This window comes from Alexandromys fortis, unplaced genomic scaffold, assembly GCF_014885135.2.
Source record: "Alexandromys fortis isolate MF-2015 unplaced genomic scaffold, M_Fortis_MF-2015_v1.1 scaffold_0, whole genome shotgun sequence".
In the NCBI taxonomy this organism is placed as follows: domain Eukaryota; kingdom Metazoa; phylum Chordata; class Mammalia; order Rodentia; family Cricetidae; genus Alexandromys; species Alexandromys fortis.
The window spans coordinates 39,304,845-39,326,230 of NW_026067949.1; the positions used below are offsets into that span (position 1 = coordinate 39,304,845).

The 21,386-nt window shown below is 39.7% G+C and overlaps 1 protein-coding gene across 1 annotated transcript in view; it reads right to left on the minus strand.

Moving 5' to 3' along the window:
* Positions 1-812: 812 nt before the first annotated feature.
* The window catches only part of Tmprss11a (transmembrane serine protease 11A), a 31,453-nt gene continuing 10,879 nt past the window's right edge, over positions 813-21,386 (minus strand). The window contains exons 4-9 of the mRNA XM_050149688.1: positions 15,605-15,672; positions 13,050-13,210; positions 6,273-6,444; positions 3,659-3,918; positions 1,967-2,109; positions 813-974 (exon numbers count right to left, since the gene is read on the minus strand). Of these exons, the coding sequence (XP_050005645.1) occupies positions 813-974; positions 1,967-2,109; positions 3,659-3,918; positions 6,273-6,444; positions 13,050-13,210; positions 15,605-15,672 (966 nt within the window). The remainder of the gene's footprint in view (positions 975-1,966; positions 2,110-3,658; positions 3,919-6,272; positions 6,445-13,049; positions 13,211-15,604; positions 15,673-21,386) is intronic.

Genomic DNA, 21,386 nt, shown 5'->3' on the forward strand with positions numbered 1-21,386 from the left:
AATATCTCCCTCTGGCGGCCAAAATATGTAAATACACATTCAAAATGTCAAATTCTTGTACACCTATCCTGGAACAGAATGCTCACAAAATTAGCATACCCTCTCAATTTTTCATGACAAAAGTTACATATTGAGTAAACAATTCCTTTATATAAAACATTAATCGCTATTTCTTTTACATATATCTATGCAGTGGGGATGGTGATGTGACTATCGTTCACATGGTTGTGTGTGTGTGTGTCTTAAAATCATAGAAAAATCAGAAAGGTTTTCCAGCAAAGGTTTGACTACCGTTGCTTTAGTTTGCCACCAAACTTTTATGGTTGCATACAATCTTCTTTTATAAAGTTTCCTTATATGCACTTAGAAGTAGCAAACGTGTTGTCTGTGAAAGAAAGCTCGTGAAAACAGAGGAGGAAAGTAAAGAGGACAAGAGGAGTTGGCGAGCTCTGGAGATATCATGGGCATAGTATGAGCACCTTGAGATTTCTGAGAGTTCAGAAAGTCTTTCACTTGAGGAGGCACCCAGGAAAAACACACTCTAAAAGTCTCCTAGGCTATCTTCAAACCTACACAATGCGTCTCATGTACAGTCCAATTTACTTGGCTTAAAGATATGAATATCTTTGCTGCATGACAAAACAACCCATCACTTCACAAATAAGTGATTCTGAAATGAATCACATGTGTTTCATGTTGCTAGGTCCAGCTATCTAATCTCGCTTCATTGTACCAGTGCCACCAAATGAATGTCTGAATTCTTATATACATATGACCTGCCTGCTACTATTTGGTTTAGTGTCTGTAGCCTGTTAGAGACCCGTTTTTGAAGCAATCCAGCGCCGGTAATAAGTCACTTGTGTGTAAACTCCGGGTTTGTTCCTTTGACCACAGTTGTCTCCCCAGCTCACAATTCCAAGGAGATACCAAGTGTCTTTATTGCCTCTTACAACCAATGGTCCCCCAGAATCACCCTGAGAATAAACAAGAGAAAAACAATTAGCTAAACTGTTTATCACTTACAAAAGTTTGATGAATCACTTATTTTATTACTAGTGTATGTGTAGATCTTATCTAGTCTGTTTCCTAGGGGTACCATTTTATGGCTTAAACCTTTCTTATTGTATTTAACTCTTTATCAATTATTTTCATTGCTGTTTTTTTTTTCTCAACTAGATGGCACATATTGCTTTTCTGTCGTGGCAATGGATATTTAACCCTTTACCCTTCACCAGATCTTATGAGTTCTAGTTCTTACCAGTGATACTTGTCTCATAAATATTACTTATGAGCGAGTCAAATTCTCCAGAAAGGTGTTGCCTGAACCCACCCACTGATTTCTTTTTGTTTTAATTGAAAACAAATTATTCTTTTTTTGTACAGTGAACACATTCTGATCATGGTGTCCCCTCCTCCATCTCCCAGATCCTCCCCACTTCCTACCCTTCCAACTCCAAGCCTTCTTTCTAGCTTAAGAAAGCAAACAGACAAATAAAAGAAATTAACAAATGAGAAATGTGTTGGCTGTCTGTTGCTGGGCATGTAGTCTACCCTTAACTGTGGTTTGTGCCAGTGAGGTTCCACTGGAGAAAACTTATTCTTCCTTTCCAAATGTTGTCAAATGGAAATGGCTTCTTCCACCCAGTGTGTTCTACAGTTCAGTGTACATGGTTGTTGCCTTTTAATACATACATGCACCTGTTGTGCACAAAGACATTACTATCCTCTTATCCTGTGAGTTCCTGGTTATTAAGACATTTAAATGTCGTGTTTGATAGCATCGATGAAATTCTTTACTCGTTTCAGGTGGTTTAATAATAAAACACTTAAGGTACTTACATACTATGGCGGTTACACATTTGGAGATGTCAGAATGTCTGTGCTGCGCTAGCATAAAGAACATAAACTATTTCCTGGACTGGGCAAAAAGCTTAGTGACCTTGGTGATTTTCTCTCCGCAACCTACCCTGCAGGCATCATAAATCCCTTCCAGATATCCCGCGCAGAACATCCCACGCTTGACTTCATTGCCGTACACCTGCTGTTGCTTGCACACGTCATTGCTTATGATCTGCACCCTGGCTTCTCGGAGCTCATTTTGAGATTCCCCTGAAGAAAAAACAAAGCGGTCTCAGAACTTTCCATAGGTATTTCTTAGATGGACTGAAGCGAGCGGGTTCTTCTCCAGTCTTCTTCACTCTAAAGTTGTTTATGCAGACTGCGGTTAGGGTGAACTGTGCTAGAGAAAAAAAAAAATTCTAGCTAAAAGCCTTTAACCCCCATATTTGAAAGGCAGAGAGGTACATGTGTCTCTGCAAGTTTGAGATGAGTTTGGTCTACATAGACAGTTCAAGGACAGACAGGGCTATCCAGTGAGACCCGTCTCCAAACAAAAGCAACACATAAAACTGGTTCATTTAATGACGGTTGTTGTATTACCAGTTTTAATAAATACTTCTCTAAGCAGGATGACCATTTGGTTTCCTTTCTAGAGAATCCTTGAATTTTTTACTTCCAAAATAATATATTTATTTTTTATTAATTTTGATTTTATGTATATAGAAGTTTTGCATTCATATATGTTTGTGCACAGCATCCATGCAGTGTCTATGGAGTTCAGAAGAACTGCATCCCCTGGAGCTGGAATTACATGACTGAACCATCATGTGGGTGCTGGAAACCGAACTTGGGTCCTTTGGAAGAGCTGTCGGTGCTGTTAACTTCTTGAGTCCTCAAAACCAGTTTTTATTGTTAAAGAATATATCCTATTTTTTTAAATGGACTTTATGTTTATGGATTTCAGATTGTCCCCACAAATGTTACATGCTTGTTTGTCATTGTTTCTTGGTATGACAAACATGGTATTGTTTCGTGGCTTGATAAAACACTGCCTACATTATATGTTTATCCAGTCCTATGCATTTGCAAAGAGCTACCATGAATATAATTGCATTACATCACAGTGTAATGGCTTATAAATAAATTTGTCTTGAACAAATTTAGGCATCCACATCCTAAGCAGGCAGAAGCAGAGGAAAACAAAGAATATCACAAACATTCTGGAACTGTCTTTCTCAATGAATAATAGGAAATCACGGCTCTCTGTTTGGTAGAACTGTCCAGCATAGCCCCCAATATTCTTGTGTTATTTCTCTTTCCCCACGTACGGGTTGGACTCTCTGAGTGCAATGGAAATCATTTTCGTGATTAGTTTTAAGTTACATGGAAAAGTTCTGGGAAATTTTTCATAGAAATAATATCTTTAATCAGATTGACTTTGGCATAATTAAAAGGGAGAGTATTCAACGCCTGGCCAAATCAGATAAGGTTTAGAATTTCCTCATGGTTGGACCTCGTATAGACTACTTCTGCCACTGGGTGGCGCCAGAGTCCTTTCCAATGAACTAGGGAAAAGTGGAACTCAGGTACAAGGATTTAGAGGTCTAAGGTGTAGCAAAAACCATCTAAAGTTTGTGTTCGACCTGTATCTAAGCCAGATTTCTCATGCAGGACTCTTGAATTCCAAGGACCAAATTTGCTTTGTTTCTATTTTGTGTTGGGTTTTTGGCACTTTGTAAAACGAGATCTCACTTAATACAGGCGATGAAATTCCTCTGCTAAGGACTGAGACATCTGCTCTGTGTTCAGAGGTACCCACCAGTGTAGTAGAGTGCTCCAAATCCTGTGATGTAGACAGTTGAATTTGGTGGGAATGACGCAGAAGGTTCCGGCAAACAAATTCGGCGTACTTCATCTGAAAAGGTGACTCTGGGAGAAAACTGCACAAGAGCAATGTCGTGGTCTCTTGCTGGGGGGCGGTACCTCTCGTGCATAATAATTCTTCGGACGTCTCTTTTCATTAAGGGAGGGTTTATTGTTGTTCCAAAACTAAGAGTCCACTGGCGTGGGTTTGAATTACTGGAAAAGATTAGCAGCATACATGAGCCACACAGAATTCATTAACTACATCGTTTATATTAGTCAGCTGCATGGAGTTAGGTTACCCCAGGAAAAAAAAAATACCGCTCTCAATAACACTTGTTTGCAATTACAGTTTCATTTCATTTAAATGTCTGTTGCCCATGATTTAAGTATAAAATACATACAAATAGCATATCGGAAATGAATTTTATATTTAAGTATTGAGTTTTAGAAGTGTTCCCTTAACAAATCCTTATTAACCATGCATATGCCTAATATTATCAAGATGCTAAGAACAAAGAAGTGAACAAGACAGAAACACTCGGTTCCCATGAGTGTTATGCTTCAAGAAAGGAGAATATAAAATAAATTAAAATGTTGATAAATAATACAAATTCTAAAGATGATTAATAAAATAAAACAGGATAATGTATAAGGTACAAGTGCTATGCAGCTTTGGAAGGCTCTTTTTTATTATTGTTATTTTAGTACAATAACTTTACACCAGTGAAGGGAGAGTTGTCAGCTATGAGACAGTCAGGACAACAAGTTTCCAGGGAAGCATCTGAGGGCCTTGGGCCACATGAGATTCAGTTTCAGACACCAGAGGAAGAATGGCGGAAGATGATGCTGGAGACGGGGGTGGGTGCCAGAGGGTCTTACAGGAGAGAGAAAATGCTTATGGGATATTTAAGGGATACTGGAATTCTTTTAAAGTTTTAAAACTGGGGCTTATGTGGTCTCATTTACATATGCATATCTTTTGATGCTAGGACATCCCTGTCTTCCGTGTAATGAAGCCTTGTGTTAACTCAATTTCAGATTGTGCTTTTGAGAACTGCTATACTCGCCTCTCCGTGAAAGGGCGCCCCATCAGGCTGATATGGAGAGAGGGTTTGAAGGATTACATAAAGAAGTCTGAAGCACCTAATCGCGTGCCTGTAGCGCCACAGAGCCTAACAATTGTGCTAATTGTTGATACAAAACCGCTGTCAACTCTTCCTTGCCTCTGCTTGATCGCGCCTGCAGATGGAGGCGTGCTCCACTTTAGAATCCCTTTGTTCAACTTGGCATCCCTTTCATCTCTGAGCAGCTTTGCCTGCTGACAAGTTCTTTCTTGACTCCCTAAGTCTTCTCGAAAAACATGACAGTACTTTCAGATCAGTTAATATGACTCTATTATCTGTATTAGAGATTTCTCGGAATAAGATTTCATCATGTAGGACAACGTATCTAAAATATTAATGTGCACACATAAGATTAGGGGCTTTGATTAAAACCCAGCTCCTGAGCCTGTAGCTCTGGGATAGGGTTTAAACCATTTTCATTCCTGACGAATTCCCAGGCGATGTGGGTGCTGCGGCTCCATGAACTGCACTTTGAACGGGAAGGCAAGCAAACAGCTTACTCCTGCCTGCCCGTTGCCACCCCAGTTAACTTTAACTGTGCCGCCCAGTTCACAATTTACTCTCCCGGTAAGAATTGATCAGCTTAGGTTTCACAGGTCACATATTCTGGCTCTGCTTTTTACAGATGCAATGTGGAATCATAATCAAACTTTGGTAGTCACCAAATTAATGTCCGTGCTGTGAACTTGACCTGGGCTGGTCTCCAGGAACAGTTCCGTACTTCCTGCCTCCTTGCAGATTCCAATTGCAGTTTATGAGCAGCACTGAGACTGGCGAAGTGCTTGACGGGAGCAGGCACTCACGTTAAGTAGAGAGTAAAAAAGAGCTGCGTTTGTTAGTACATGTGTTGTGTTGGAGTAAGTTCTACTTTGTTGTAATTTCTTCAATTAAAACTCTGAAGACTTAATTAATGGGTATTTGTTGGGAGCTGTGAACCCCCTCCCCATCCCCAGATCCTGAATTTCTGGTTTCCCCTGATCTGAGTGCCTGCAGCTGCTCTGAGCACGAGACCCTCAGCAGTTCCTGATGGCAGGAGAGTGGTTTCTGGTGCGTTTGGCTGGGGCGTGGCTATCAGTTAAGGATCTCTGTGTAAGCGGCTCTGGTACACAATAAAGGGGGCATTCCTGCTTCAAGGATGATGTGTGTCTCTGTCTGTGTGTCTTTGTGTGTTTCGATCTCCAGCCCCTTGCCCGGTTCACAAACTGTACTGCAGCGCCTAGAGTGCAGATGGGCACGGTGCGCTACAGGTACTGGTACAATATTCACTACTACTCTATTCCTACCAAACTTTCCGAATAAGTATGCAAGGAGAGCATCACTTTAGAAGAGGATCAGAAAGATTTACTTATTATACTTCAGTCATATTTGGGACTTTGGCACTCAGACTATGGAAATGCTCCTGGTTTTCAGCAACATGGGGCTGACTTAAGTTCAACAACTCACGTTCTGAAGCAGTGTGCTGCCGTGACGACCCACATGTTCCCAATCAAGGTGCCGCCACACTGATGGATGTTGCTGCGCTGAAGAGAAACTTGCCAAGGCCAGGCACCTTTAGCTGCAGGGTTTCCGGACACGATTCTGTTGGCAATTAACGGGATAGCTCGTTTGCCACAATCTGAAAAAGGTGAAAACGTTTATAAGGAATGTCTGTCTAGTTTTTGATGCCACAGAATACTGCAGGGCAGACGTCGCATTTGTCGTTTTTAAAACATGACCACTATGAAATTTTTGTTTTTCTTTCGCACTGACACATTCATCGCTTAGTCCAACCATTGTATATGTGACTATATGTTGTTCACTAAGTTATAAACTATTGACAGCTTCATCCCCATGAACTATCAATTGCCAGTTATCCGGTTGTTCTGGGAGCCCTCACCAAGGTTATTGTTTCGCAGTTGTAGGTGGTCCAGCAGTGTTGTTACCAGGAGTCCTCTTCAGAAGGACAACTCTGTTAAGCCAGATCAGCAGTGGCCTGTTTGGTGGAAGCACCTTTGATGTCTACTAGAGTGACTACATTTTAAGGTGTGCAAGGATTAGTGCATCACAACTAGTCATTCATTCTTTAGGATGGAGGTTTCCATGTTTCCATATAAACATTACATCCACCATTGACAAGAATGAACATGCACTTCATCGCATCAGAGGCTGCTTTGGTGCTTGGGTTTCTGTGAAGACAAAAACTTATATAAGATCCTATTGTTAAAAAAAATATAGTGGGGGGCTGGAGAGATGGCTCAGAGGTTAAGAGCATTGCCTGCTCTTCCAAAGGTCCTGGGTTCAATTCCCAGCAACCACATGGTGGCTCACAACCATCTGTAAAGGGGTCTGGTGCCCTCGTCTGGCCTGCAGGCATACACACAGACAGATTATTGTATACATAATAAATAAATATTATTAAAAAATATAGTGGGCTGGGTCTTGTTCCAACAAATAATTATAAGAAAAGAAAAATCACTCTACTTGTGTTGATTATCCTCCAAACATGGCTGTTTCAGAAATCTCCAGCACACTACCATGGCTCTCACTGGACCAACCACTGTCCTCATCTGAACATCTAGACTAGCTCCCACACCATTTCCTTGGCCTGTCTTCTACATTCTGTTTCTGCACTGGGCATTGAATGGGCTTTCTGAAATGTGCAAACTTTCGTTGCCTTCCAAATGAGGTAGACATCTTTCCAGGTGATTCTGGCCGCTGATGACTGTGAATCACATCTCTTTCCTACACACTCAGGTCCCAAGCCTTTGGCACAGTCAAGAAGACTCTTTCCATTTGTAGGAAATGATGACGCCTTCACTTTCCTGGTCTTCATGTCCAGAACACCTACTACCAGTCTCTTGATTCATGGCCTCTCTTCTCTGACATTTTAGGGATTATTTTCTGATTCAACAAGGCCAGATGACGTAACTCTGATGGATCTTAAAGCACTGCATATTTTCTTAAATCATCTGCCCCATTATATTTATAATTTCCAATTAATTTCTGGCTTCTTTTACTTTGGAATTAGGTTTTAAAGAAGATCATGTCTTAGTCACAGTAATATGACCAGCTCCTGGCACACCTTTTGACACTATATTAAAGATATTAAAAGGTACATGAATAATGATAAGTAATGAAGTTCTAAAATAATGAAAATAGAAAATGAATAAATAAGCAAAAAATAGTACAGGTGTTTGCAACACAAAGAATCGAAAGCATGGATTACTGATGAAATCCTTCACCACATATGTAAAATCCTTCAAAATTCATGCCACATTAAGTTGAAACAAATTGATGTCACTGCCAGGCAGGAAAATAATGCTATATTTTCAGTGGTCAGTCTAGAAAATGGGTTAATTTCTTCCCTTTGGATCTCCTTGAATTGTTTTAATTTCAGTAGAAAGCAGGTCTCAAAGATTTTTTTTAAAGAAATTAGAAAAGTAGGCCCACTTACTAAAAATGAGAAATGTCTTTTTAAACTTTCTTAGTCTTAAAACTAGAAAAACACATATCTATCTATTGCCCAATTTTTTTTTTTTTTTTTTTTTTTTTTTTTTTTTTTTTTTTTTTTTTTTTTTTTGTTTTTTGAGACAGGGTTTCTCTGTGGTTTTGGAGCCTGTCTTGGAACTAGCTCTTGTAGACCAGGCTGGTCTCGAACTCACAGAGATCCGCCTGGCTCTGCCTCCCAAGTGCTGGGATTAAAGGCGTACGCCACCACCGCCCAGCTGCCCAATTATATTCTTACAAATGAAAATGTGAATGTAGATGAGAAATTAAAGATACAATTGCATATGTGGAATTTGAGACTGTTTTATAAGCTAATTAGACTTACATGCTTAGACAGTTAGCTCCCCTGATGATGAAATACATCATTTAAAGTCAAACAGAAGAAAAGTGAAGACTTTATGTTCTACAGGTTCATTGTAATAGCCAAGAATCACCAGAGGTCACTGACCATAAACTCTAGACAGCTGAGTGCACAGACCAGTTAGGACACTGGCTCTCTCGTATACATTTGATGTAAAAGGCAAATCTAATTAGTTGGGCAATTTCTTACTCAGTGTGTCAGATAAAAGCAGTGGATGAATAAATTCCGCAAATGATTTACACTAATGCAGAGCTGTCATTTCCCAAGAGTGCCAGGTAAACCCTCTTGGATTCCACTTTAGGATGAGGAGAGGGAGTAAGTAGATAGGCCCCTAGGCATCACACTTTTCCTCAACCAAAACATGTCTGTTTTTGTCTCTTTTGTTTATTTAAGATTTCATATAATCCTGTTCTTCTTAGAGCGTTTAGGATGAAAAGACTTTGAAAAACTCAAGCATAAATTGTGTTTAAAGTACTTCTCAGACATGTTCCTAACTAATTAAATGCTGTGGCTTTAAAAAAAAAATATAAAATAGACACAACAGTGTATGCCTTTAATCCCAACATTGAAAAGGCTAAGGTAGGAAAAGCCCCAGATGGACCCTTTTTCAAACTAAAAGAAAAAAGAAAATAAAACTATGGTGTATTATTATATAATATAAGCTGAATATTGGGAAAGGTCAACTTTAAGGTTAAATTTGGCCAATCTCCAACAGTTTTAAATTTGACAAAGGAAGCAAACTCTTACACTCATATGAAATAGCATGTTGTTATTAGTAAATATGTAAAACTTTCACTTACACACTATAGTTTGGTAAGATGGGAATATGATGTGCAAAGTTGCCTTACAGTTGTGCTGGTGGTTTAGTTAGAGAGGCTGACTCAACAAGATAGTGACAAACTAGAGGGCCATATTTCTCTGAATTAGTCTCTGCGTCCTATTTCCATTTGAGGAAAATAAGAAGGTGCCAACTCCTTAGAAGTCCTTTGTGAGTAGCTGGTGACAATGACCCCTATGAAGCAGGAGCATAAGGAAGAATGAGTTCAGAATGAAGATGCGATTGCTTTAGTGCTTAGCCTATAGAAGCAGCTCAGTTTCTAGCTCATGTAGTTTGTAAGGTTCCTGTTCAACTAAAGCCAAAACAAAACACAGAAAGAAGGAATTTAATTTGTCTGTAGTGACGCATTGAAATTGTGTCACAGATGGAAGGCCTAAGTGAACCTCCATGCTCCTTTTTCTTTCAGCCGCTCCTCACTAGTTCTGCGACCACACACGACTCATCTGGCTGATGACCCTGAAGACTTCGCCAGTCAAATGCTTCCTCCCCTGTCCTCTGGAAGAAAGTTGCTTGTCTTTATCTTCCTTAGAATTCAGGGGAAAGGTGGCCATTTGCTATCTACCCTTTTCTCTGTTGAAAACATGCTCTCAGTGTACTGATGACAACTGGGGATCCAGTCATTCTCTGGAAAAGGCACAAAAAAGAGAGTAATTCCAAATTTCCCCCTCAATAATTCTTTTTTACATTTACAAAACACAGACTATCAAATCATGCATTGTATTGGTAGTCTGTGAATTAGAAGAATCGACTATCCTGTATTTGTAACCTCCTTCTGCCCACCCTCTATACTACTCCCTAGATAAATCGGGTGCTTATACCCACACAAAATAATATGATATTGGTAGTTTGAATAAGAATGGCACCCATAGGCTTGGATATCTGAGTCCTAGGTCCCCAGTTAATGGAACTGTCTGGGAAGAATGGGGAGGTGTGGCCTTGGTGGAAGAGGTGTGTCTTTGGGCAGTGGGTGGGCAGGCTTTGAGGTTTCAAAAGGCATACATCATTCCCAGTTATCTTTCTCCCTGCCTCATGGTGGTAATCTCAGTATAAGCTCTCAGCTACCGCTCCAGTGTTATGCCTGTCTGTCTGCTGCTATGCTTTGTCATGGCAATAGACAAGTAACTAAGACAGAGCCTCTGTCTTCTTTAGTTTGGTTATATTTCAGAATAATTATTTTTCCTTATTCTAACAACTTACAATTGTGTTATTGGTGTTTTTGAGCAGCAAGTAAGATTCATAGGCTCACAGTCATACATTAGAATTCTATTAGACACTCATCACTTTAGAATCAGGAAAATGCAAATTATCCATCACCATAATGACTCTAGGATAAGCACTAATGTAGTTGGAAATAGTATTTTTTCCTCTGAATTCATTTTTCTTTTTCTTTTTGAGACAATATTGCCCCAGGACCCTGACTTGCCTGAAACTCACTATATAGACTGGTCTGGCTTTAAAGTTGTCAAGTCTCCTGCCTCCGCCTCTTGAATGTTGGGATTACAGGCATGCACTTCCATGCCTGGCACTGTAATTAGAATTCTAAGAATATTTTTTTTTGTTTTTAGGGAGAATGTTACAATCAGGGGTTGTCTGTCAATTCCTAGTTAAAAATTCCAACTTTTATAAAATATTTTCCATTTCCAGTGCAGACATAAAAATACTTTTACTTAATTCAAAGTGACCATCTCCAACACATTTTGGAGGTAAGAAAGATTTAGCATTATTTGTATTTTGCAGACTACAACCACTGTGATGGGAAGTCAGGCACACTTCCCCTAATACAGGCAGTGAGCTCGTTTACCACAGGAACAGGAAGAAGTTGATTCTAGTTTTGATTTCACAGCATGGTGTCTAATAAAGGACCCAAATTTCAGAGTTATTTATCAAAATAAAACACAGATTCTTGAGAAAGAATGGAAGACCCCTGAACTAAAAGCTTATTTCTAGCTGCTCATAAACACTGCATTTGGAAAATTCGGAAACCTTTACAGTTCTAGCTCTTTCTCCCACCCGTCAATTTCCAAAGGGCGTACAATCCAACATCTTCTGAAACAATAGTTTCAGAAGCTGTATTATGTTCTCTGTTTTCCTATATGTTTTCTCATACTTTTGTGTAGTCAAGAAGAACAAGCATTATTTTACTTTTACAGGTTAAAAAAATGCACACACAGGTACAGGTGATTGCTTGAATACTACAATGACAAAGAGACTTTATAACTAAGTAACTCAAATATTGTTCTCCACAAGAACATCCCCTCTTTAAATATAGTATAATCATTAAAGTACATGAAACACAAGCTGAGTCTATATGAAACAGAAAGGCCTGGTGGTCAGGGGCCGTTCAATGCTCCATCTCTCGTTTCCAATACTGCAGGGAAATCTTGAGTTCCTGAAAAATTAACTCACTATTGGAATTACATACACCTTGTCATGTACCTTCTCAGAATGACCATTATTTCACAATGGAGGAAAATGGATCATACATTTGACAGGTTCTTTCCTCCCGGCTGGGAGGGGTCCATAGCTTTATGTCTTAGTAACTGACTTCATGTCCTATGAGCAAGCGTCTATTGATCCATTGGGTTCTCATTTCCTAATGAGGTTTCCTCTTAAAGAGTCGGCTTGACCCTCAAACGGGCAGGGCACTCTGTTTTATTTCTAATACAAATCTTTCGTTTTTACTCACTTAAATCTGGTTCTGGTGGAGTTTATGGGATAACTCTCTACCTGTCTGCTGGAAGCAGATGTTGTGTCAGCACATTGTCTGCTAGGTAAGCAAATCCCTGGCTTCCTGCACTCAGAGTCTCAAATATGCCACTACAAGGATGAATTTCAAAAGGAGATAATGATCATAGAGTTTTCACTTTTGTTTAAGCACAGAACTTCTTTTTGTAATGCCCATCAACAAATTAGACATCTAGATTTGAATCCTTGCTCCTTTAAATTATTATATTCCTTAATATTTTTATAACTATGTAATAGTTTCTCTATTTTATTAATGCATGCAAATTAAAGTAGATATTGCATATAAGATATAGCGATGGACCTTGATAAAGATAGACTCTCGTCAATTCAGAGAGTTGATGGTTCCAGTGGCTCTAAAGGCAGTTTTTTTCTTCTAAATACTTATAAGGAATAAAAATAATAAAACCTTCATAGCATCATCAAATACTGAAACTCACTATATTTTTAAAGAATACAGATGAGTCTCTATTTGTATAAGGTCCCAAACATAAATCACTTATTGCTTAACATTTTCACTTGCTTAATCATGGGGGCAGTGACTGACTTGGATTAACCTTGCTGTGGTAAAGATATCTTTATTAAGAGGTGAGTTCCAATGAGTTACTTTCAGGAAAACTACTTGATGACTAATGCCAGACATTCTTTCATCAACGAATAATAAAAACTTGAAATGTCTCATCTTTAGGTTGAATTTTTTCCCCGTATGATGTCTTAGTGTTTGCAGTGGGAATGACGCGTGAGTTTCTGGTTGTACAGAGCATTTATATCACATGACAGCCAACCTACTTACCATTTACTTGAACTACTGACACATCAGCACGCAAGGCTCTTGTGTTCCTCTTCTTCTGATTTAAGATGCTGTGAGTTTTCTTTTCTCCCACAGTTCTTTGCCCAGTAGAGGGGGACTGGAGTGCCATGACAACGTCTGCTTCTGCATCATCTTCTTCCGGACTAGGAAACACAAGAGCAAGATTCACATTCAAAGGGCACATCTGGTACTGTCTCACTGTCTTTCCTTTCTAGTCCTGATCTATGCTTCAGTTGCTGAGACGTCAATTGCCAGGTAATCCTCATAAACACACTCTTCTACATGCTACTTTCTGACTTAAATGAATTTCTCATTTTCCCCCTTGTAGCTTTTTTTTTATTTTTTTTTTTTGTTTTGATTGCACCCCTCCATTAACTTGAGGACACGTTACTATATTGGAATAAGACTCAAACACCAAAGTCAAAAGGTCATCAGAAAAATAATAATAATAAAAAAAGGTTTTAGTATTCTCAGGCTTTTAGGATCAGCCTAGTTCTCATCCCTCAGAACTACAAAGGGCAGAGAATAAGTGGCCAACCATGAGGTATCTGTTCCTAAATGGGAAACAACCCTTATCCCTAAAGTTCAGGGAACATCATGGAAGGGGGAATGGAAGATTGTAAGAGGCAGGGAACCGGGGTGGGGGTGGGGGCAGTCACAAAGCTGTCTTCTGGCCATGGAAGATGTATACTCAGAACACTCATCTGGAATGGCTGACTGCCTAGTCCTGTACAAAACTGTACCAGGCAAAACTTCAGTATTGGTTGGAAAAGGGCTCATAAGACCCGAGTTATAGTTGAGGAGCTACAGGCAACCAACAGCTGCTGAGGGAGGAAGAGTCCGATTTCTTCAGGGATGAGTTTTTTGTAGGTTGCCTATGTGTCAGAGGTCATCCTCCTATGTGCATGTGGGCAATGGGTGATTGAACTCAATAGGATGCACACACACTCTTGTGTGTGTATTATATCCGTATACAAACAGATAACAACAACAGACTAAGAAGACTCAGACTTGGAAGGGAAGTGTTGGGGGCACACAAGAGGAATTGTAGGGTGGGGAGGATAAAATTGATGTGATCAAAATGCACTGTACTCGTAATAGCTTCTTAAAAATGAAATAAAAACATAAAAACCTACTCGAATCTTTGGGTAAAAAATAAAATAAGGAAATTTCATAAATTCTGAGACACAATGAGTCTCACATTCTACTATTGCTCTAGTTTAGAGAAGTATAAGTAATTAGAATTTTATGCTAAATTGGCAAAGCTGACCTGAATATTTTTCTATTTTAAATAAAAGGAAATAAAACAGTTTACTGAACAGATTTCCACAAAAATATCACAATCAGCACTAGCTACTCATCGTGAGAAGCTTCTCAGATTGTGGTGATATTACTAAATGTTATAAAAATTAGAATGTGAAGACAGAGGGTATAAATTGTAGGAAGTTCCAGCATTTATATGCTTTTTGTCTCCTAAATGATCCAACCATATGATAATAAGATCACAGAGGGGCTGGAGGGATGACGCAGTGGTTAAGTTGAGCACTTGCTTCTCTTGCAGAGCGCCTGAGTTCAACTTCCAGCACCCACATGGTAGCTCACAACCATTCATTGTTCTCTTCTGGTCTCCACGGGACAGGATTGGTGAACATGTCCACAGACAGACAGAAACACTAACTACTATGCAATAAAAATAAATCTTAAAAAACTCCTTGTGGAAGTCATGAGTTAGTAGAAGTAAAGATCTTTAGAAAGTGTTCAATCATGCATTAGTCTCTTGGTAAGAAAGTGATCACCACCCATTCCTTCAAATAAATTCAACTAAATATTTTAGTTGTGTTTATCAAGCTTTTTCATATACATTTATTGTATAAAGTAGTGGGTTTCATAATTACAGTTTTGTTTGAGTTTCCTTTTTCTCTTTGCCATGAGTCATACAAACTCCTGGTTTTGTGCCCATCCTGCTCTGTGATTTTTAAAATAACAAAGTTTCAACCTCTGAGCAATTTCAGCAACTGATCTGAGTCTTTCCTCCCCATCCAAACAAAAGGGAGCATCTATTACAACACGATCATCTTTTGGTTCTGGCATGTCGCCTGTCACTAGGTCTTTGTTACAGGTAAAACTTATGATCCCATTTTGTAGCAAACTTTTCTTTCCTTGATGTTTTTGAAGCGCCATATCTGTCAGAAGTATAGAACTTGATGCATGCAAAGACATGGCCAGGGTTTACCTATGGCTGTGAATTAAGGTGGATTCCAGGCCTCACAGTCAATGGGGAGGGTTTGAGTGCCAGTTCTACTGATTGTAAATGTCTCTTGGGGAACATTCAGTATATCACCATCCTCCTCCTCACACCTCAGCATCTTGATTTTCAGGATGAATTTAGCCCTGTCCATTGAGAGAAACTATTGCAGCAGCAATATTTATGAAGAGCCCAGTATCCGGTCTAGAGACACACATTATATGGAGGGCCCTGTGTTCTTTCCCTTTGTCCCTCCAGCCTTGCAACTACACCCTTGCCCAAATATACATACGTTAGTCTGACTACATGGTCGTTGACATGGTGTTTGTTCAAGGTTGACTCTATAAATATTTCATCTACCTGAAATTACAAAAAAGGAAAAACAGTATGTTAGTAGGATGATTTATAATGAGACCATATCCCAGATTAAATGTTAAAGAAATGCAGTTTTTAAATGAACGTCACATATTTCCAATTGCTTGCTATATTGTAAAAGAATCTCATTGAAAAATGCTTGCGTGAAAAAGGAAAAAAGAAATTCAGAATGTCCCCCAACCTAATGGCTTTTACATTATCAAGAGATTCTGTAATAGACACACAAGCACGCTGAGTGATCCCTTCCTACTTCCAGCATTTCTACTTTTCAAACTATAGTAAGAGTTTTTTACTTATGCAGAATTTCCAAAATTAAAAACGAAATAACTTCTCACTTTGTAGTAAGTCCAGGGGTTGTACATTTCATATTAATTTTGTAAGAATCTCACGAATAAAATAATTCATGTTTAAGGGATACAATACAGAATTTTTCACACAGAAGGATGTAATAAAATGCAAAAACATATTCCTATTCATTTACAATATGTTTAGTAGGTAGTCACTTGCTCTGTAGATCTTTGGCTGCGACGTATAGGAGGTCTTGGGGTAATATTATGGAGAAACAGACATTTGAATCCACTGTGGACTCTAAGGCTACCCAGAAAGGGAGAGAGGAAGATAATGTTGACACATCAAATAGCAGTGGTGGTCCTCATCTTATCCTAAAAAGAAGAAAAAGAATAGTATTTTTGACAGATACATATGCAGCTCCAAGCCTGCTACATCATGATGTTGTGTGGCCCATCACAGGTGTGTCTGACTTTTTGTTCCCTCTAACAACCTCTTGGTGGTGGCAGTGTCATCTGAATGTCTGCACTGGAGCTGGGGTTGCAAAGGAACCAGATACAGCAAATAAAAAAGGACAAGGTCCTAAATCCTAAAGCCAAGGGCCGGAGATGCAGGTCTTATTTTTAAAGGAACAAGACATAAAAAATGAAGGAAATATGTTTTAGGAATGGTGGATCAAGTTATGACTTCTTCTTACCACTACTAATAATTCACAGATATGTCATTGGGAGCCGGGATTTTCATTACTTACATTGACTCTTACAATTACTCCATGAAATAGGAGTCATTTGATTCCTGTCTCACCAGAAAAAAAAAAAAAAACTGACTTTGAGGCAATGTCTAGTTCTGTGATTCCATGCAGATGAGAACATGCTGAGACTTAAGACTTCCACATGTAGGAGCCATGGTTGGTTTCCACTCAGTTGTAGAGCGTTTCTTCTTTAATATGCTGTATCCTATAGTTCAATTTCTTTCCTAAAGCACAGTGATCAGTCTGCAACTATAGCTGGTTAATATGAATGCAATGTAGTATAATACTTGGGGTAGACTTAAACACAAGCTCAAACATAGTATTTAAAGAGTAAGTTGTTGGCATCTATCAGAGTTAGGTGTCTACTACTGTGCTGAAACACCATGACAAAAAGCAACTTTGCCTCTACTTACAGGTAACAATTAATCACTGAGGAAAGTCAGGGCAAAAACTCAACAGGGCAGGTTTCTGGAGTCAGAGCAGACCCAGAGGCCATGGAGGAGTGCTTCTTACTGGCTTGCTCCTTATCTCTTACTCAGCCTGTTTCTTAGAGAATCCACCACCAGCAGCTCAAGGAAGGATAGCACCACCCAGAACGGACTAGCCTCTCACGTCGATCACTAAATAAGAAAATGCTTGCCTACAGGACAGTCTTTGGGCATCATTTTCTCAGCTAAAATTCCCTCCTCTCAGATGACTCTAGCTTGTGTCAAAGTGACACAAAAAACTTCTCAGAACAGCACCCAAAATACGTCCTCACCTGGATTTCTATAGGAGAAGCTTAAATTCAGCAGTTTAAATGAAACTATTTTGCAAGATTTCCTCCAAACTTGCATTGCTCTAATAATCTCTGCCTCAACATGTGAGAGAGAAGTCCTCCTCTCCCACGAAAAGGCAAACCCAAATGAAGGAGGAGAAAATTAATAAACTTTAAAAGAAAAAGTGCCTATTGTGATTGGGCACTGAAAATCTTTGGCTTGTAATAATAGTCTGGCAAGTTCTATCTACAGTTGAGTTTTGTGCAACTTGATAAAAACACTGGATTAAGGTTTCGACCACAGACCTGTGGAGAACACCAGTTCCATGGTGGAGTATAAGCCCTCTATGAAGATGGGAACCAAGGGAGCAGCAAGAGGAAAAGTGACATAAGTCACTTACGTGCTTGTAACAAAGAAAGACTCTTCCCTATGATTCCAGGACCTTGTCTCTAGAGATCCCCACTAATTAGATGTGGGCCAAGAGCCAAGGATGTTTATGTGACATGTGTATGGACAGCACACTGAGGAAGGAGATACAGGAACTGGTCAGAAGAGAGCTTGTGTAATGACTTACATGCTGGGGAGAGGGGTGAGGAATCCAGCACAACATAAACATTAACTGTGTTACTGAAACCAAGCCCTGCAGCTGTCCCAAAGTTACACTTGTGTGGGAGATGAGGGCTTGCTTCTTTCATCATACACACTTTTCCTGTTGATGTTGACATTCCAAGTTCTAGGACACTTTCTTCTTTCTCCAATGTAGATACATAGGAGTTGGCTACAAATTTATTGTCATTAACACCATCTAATAGAGTCAATGACTTAAAACTCCAACCTGTCACTTAAGGGCATCTGTAGCTTTGTCATTAGGAATGGAGTGTCCTAATAGTGAACAAAAGCCTTTTTTAAGGGTAGTACTTAGTTTTTGCTTGGTGACTCTGGAAGGCTTCAAATTGCACCGAGATTAAATCCTAAGAGGGCAACCGAAGGTTAGCTGGGTGTTTAATGAAAAAGTTGGGGAGAGGCTGACAACTCAAACAGATACACCCAGCCGTTGAGCTCATTCCCAATCATTCCTGAAGTAGCTGTTTGCACATGTCAAAGTCTTTTTTTTTTTTTCTGTTAGATCTAATTGACTTCTCCTTTCAAAGCCGTCCATGTTTTCACATGACGGTATTTCTAGACTGACATTGCAAAACTCAGCTATTCCTCTGAAGATTTAAGACAAGCTTGTATTTCCAGTTAACCTTAGTTGACCTCCCGAGAACTAAAGGAACCAAAAAAAAAAAAAAAAGCCAACCACCTTATATTATCCTAATTATAATAATGGTACCATAGAAAGCATGATGTTTTAAAAGCAAGATCTTTAAAATATTTGTTCATTTTAGTTGTACAGGTATGTCCATGTACCTGGGCATACATATCAACCCTGCAGGAGTGGAGTGCCTGCAGAGGCCAAGAGAAGGCATCAGATATCCCACAGATGGAATCTTAGACAGTTGTGGGCCATCGGCTGTGGGTGCTGGGAACTGAACCCACACCCTCCAAAAGAGCAGTTAAATGTCCTTAACCTCTCAACCAAAAATGCTATATAAGATTAAAAAAAATACCTTTAGTTTTAGTAAAGCTTACTCGAAGTTACTAGTGCTACAGGGATGGTGCCAGTAAAAGCAGGGAATGGAGAAATTTGAAGCTTTGTGCACCTCAACAATATTCAAGGACCCCCTCCCCCAGACTGCTGCCAGGCTTCCTGTTCAGCCCTCCACACACAAGTACCTTCCAGCCCTGACCTCCATTATACTGAGTACTTGACCTTTGACCTGTTGAGTCCTTCTACTTTCTGGTAGTCTTGCTTCTCTGAATCAGTTACTCTTGGGGACATCTCTCTCAGGGAATTAATTTGGGGTTTAGTTTTTTATTATAAGATTATTATATTATAAACTTAGTTTATTCTCAAGCTAATCTTATTTCCTACTGTCTGGGTTTTTCTTATGCAATTTACACCTTCTACTATCTATTTGCATAAGTGTGTTATTTCTTTTATAAACTGTAAAGAATTATAAGTAGCCATGGTGATTTTGTTTTCATGGTCTATAATATCTAGTCCAGCACTTTGCAGTGATAGTCATGTTGCATGTTGTCGAATAAACAAATAAAAGGGAGAAATAAATTTTGCATCAGAAAGTCTTGCATTTATGAGGAAAGTTCTAGGATAGGTTTGAGGGTTTGAGTGTCCCTTACATCAGGCTGAGATCAACGCTTCTACACACACACACACACACACACACACACACACACACAAGCATGTGAACTATTTGAAGGGATTTCGTTCTTCTTCTCTTCTCATGGCTTTTCCCAGAAGTTGGTTTCCTTGAGGCAAGTTGCTCCATCATGAGTGTACACGTGGTAAATGCAGGAGTCATTATCACTATCGTCTGCTATCTGTGCTCTAAGTTCAAACTCCCGTGCGTTTGATCGCACGTGCTTCTCTCAACAATCAGAGGTGATTACTATTATTACCCAACCATTTGAATGGGGAAATGACGTGCCCTAGCTGACACAGCTGTGAGCCACAGACTCAGATTGGGCCCAGGCTGGCCAGCTTCTGCTTGCCAATGCCCTCACAGCACTGACCTAAGGGTGAGCACACAAGTAGGTTTGCACCAAGAGCTCTTCACCACCGTGGGCAGCACGCTGTGCCTAAGAGGGCCCGAAACTACAAAGGCCTGCCAAAAATAAATGGCACGATCCTGGGAGCTTTTATGGCAATCCACTAACACTGTTATTATACTGACTGGAAATTCGGGATGCCTCACGTGTAAGTGAGTCTGGAGGCCAGAGGTCAGTGTTAGGTGGCTTCCTCAATCCCTGAACCTCACTGATTCAGCTAGGCTGCCTGGGCAGTGAGATCCAGGTAACCTGTATTCTGCCTCCCTAGTGCAGAAGCTTCCATGCCTGGTTTACAGTGAGCGCTTTACTGACTGAGCCATTTCCCACCCCACCCCCACTTTTTTTTTTTTTTTTTAAAGTTAGTTGCAAATCCTTCCTTCCTGGCTGGGTCGAGGATAGCCACCCTGAGCACCAGATAACATCTAAAGCATTGCCAGCATCACTGGACAGATAAGGTCTACTTCTCCTGGCTTTGAACACAGTGCTGGATCGACTGGAGAAAGGAGCTGGATCCAGTGTCTTCTGAGGTCTGGATATGTGGGTGGAGAGACATGGCTGTGTGACTTTCTGACTACCTTAAATCAATAGGCAATGAGATCACTAAATGGGCTGTGCTGTTTCACGATGTTGCTAGTTTCTTTGGTGGCACTGCTCTTTTTCAATGCCTTTTTACAGGATGCCTTAATCACACATTGCTGGCTTTAGTGTACTAGGTAGCCTGATCCCAACTTGGTTACTATTCCTGAGATGGGGAGTCAAGAAAAAATATGTCAAAATTAAAAGGTTACCGTTAAACAATATAAAGATAAAGTTCAGTGTGCCTCAAAACTCAGGATCTAAAAATTATCTTTCAAAAGAAGGATCAAATATGCATCTATTTCAAACAGTACTAAAGAAATTTAGCATCAGGAATTTCAACGCAAGGGAGAGAAGTTACCATGTAGAAGGCTCCTACCTTCTCCAGGGTGGCTATCTTTTAAATCTCTAAATTTGATTATGAGAGAGAGGGGAGACAGAAAGAAATTTTATTCAGTCTCTTTTCTCATTGACCAGTGTGTTACTATGTTTCAAAATAATGGATTAATAATCCAAATTAATTACCGACTATCTGGAGGAATGAAGACTGTGCTGTAATTCTGCATCTATCCTGTTTAGAGATGCCTGTCTCAGAAACCTTTCCTCAAAGAGCACGCTCATGTGCAGGCTTCCTTCCACTGCAGATTATTCATGCT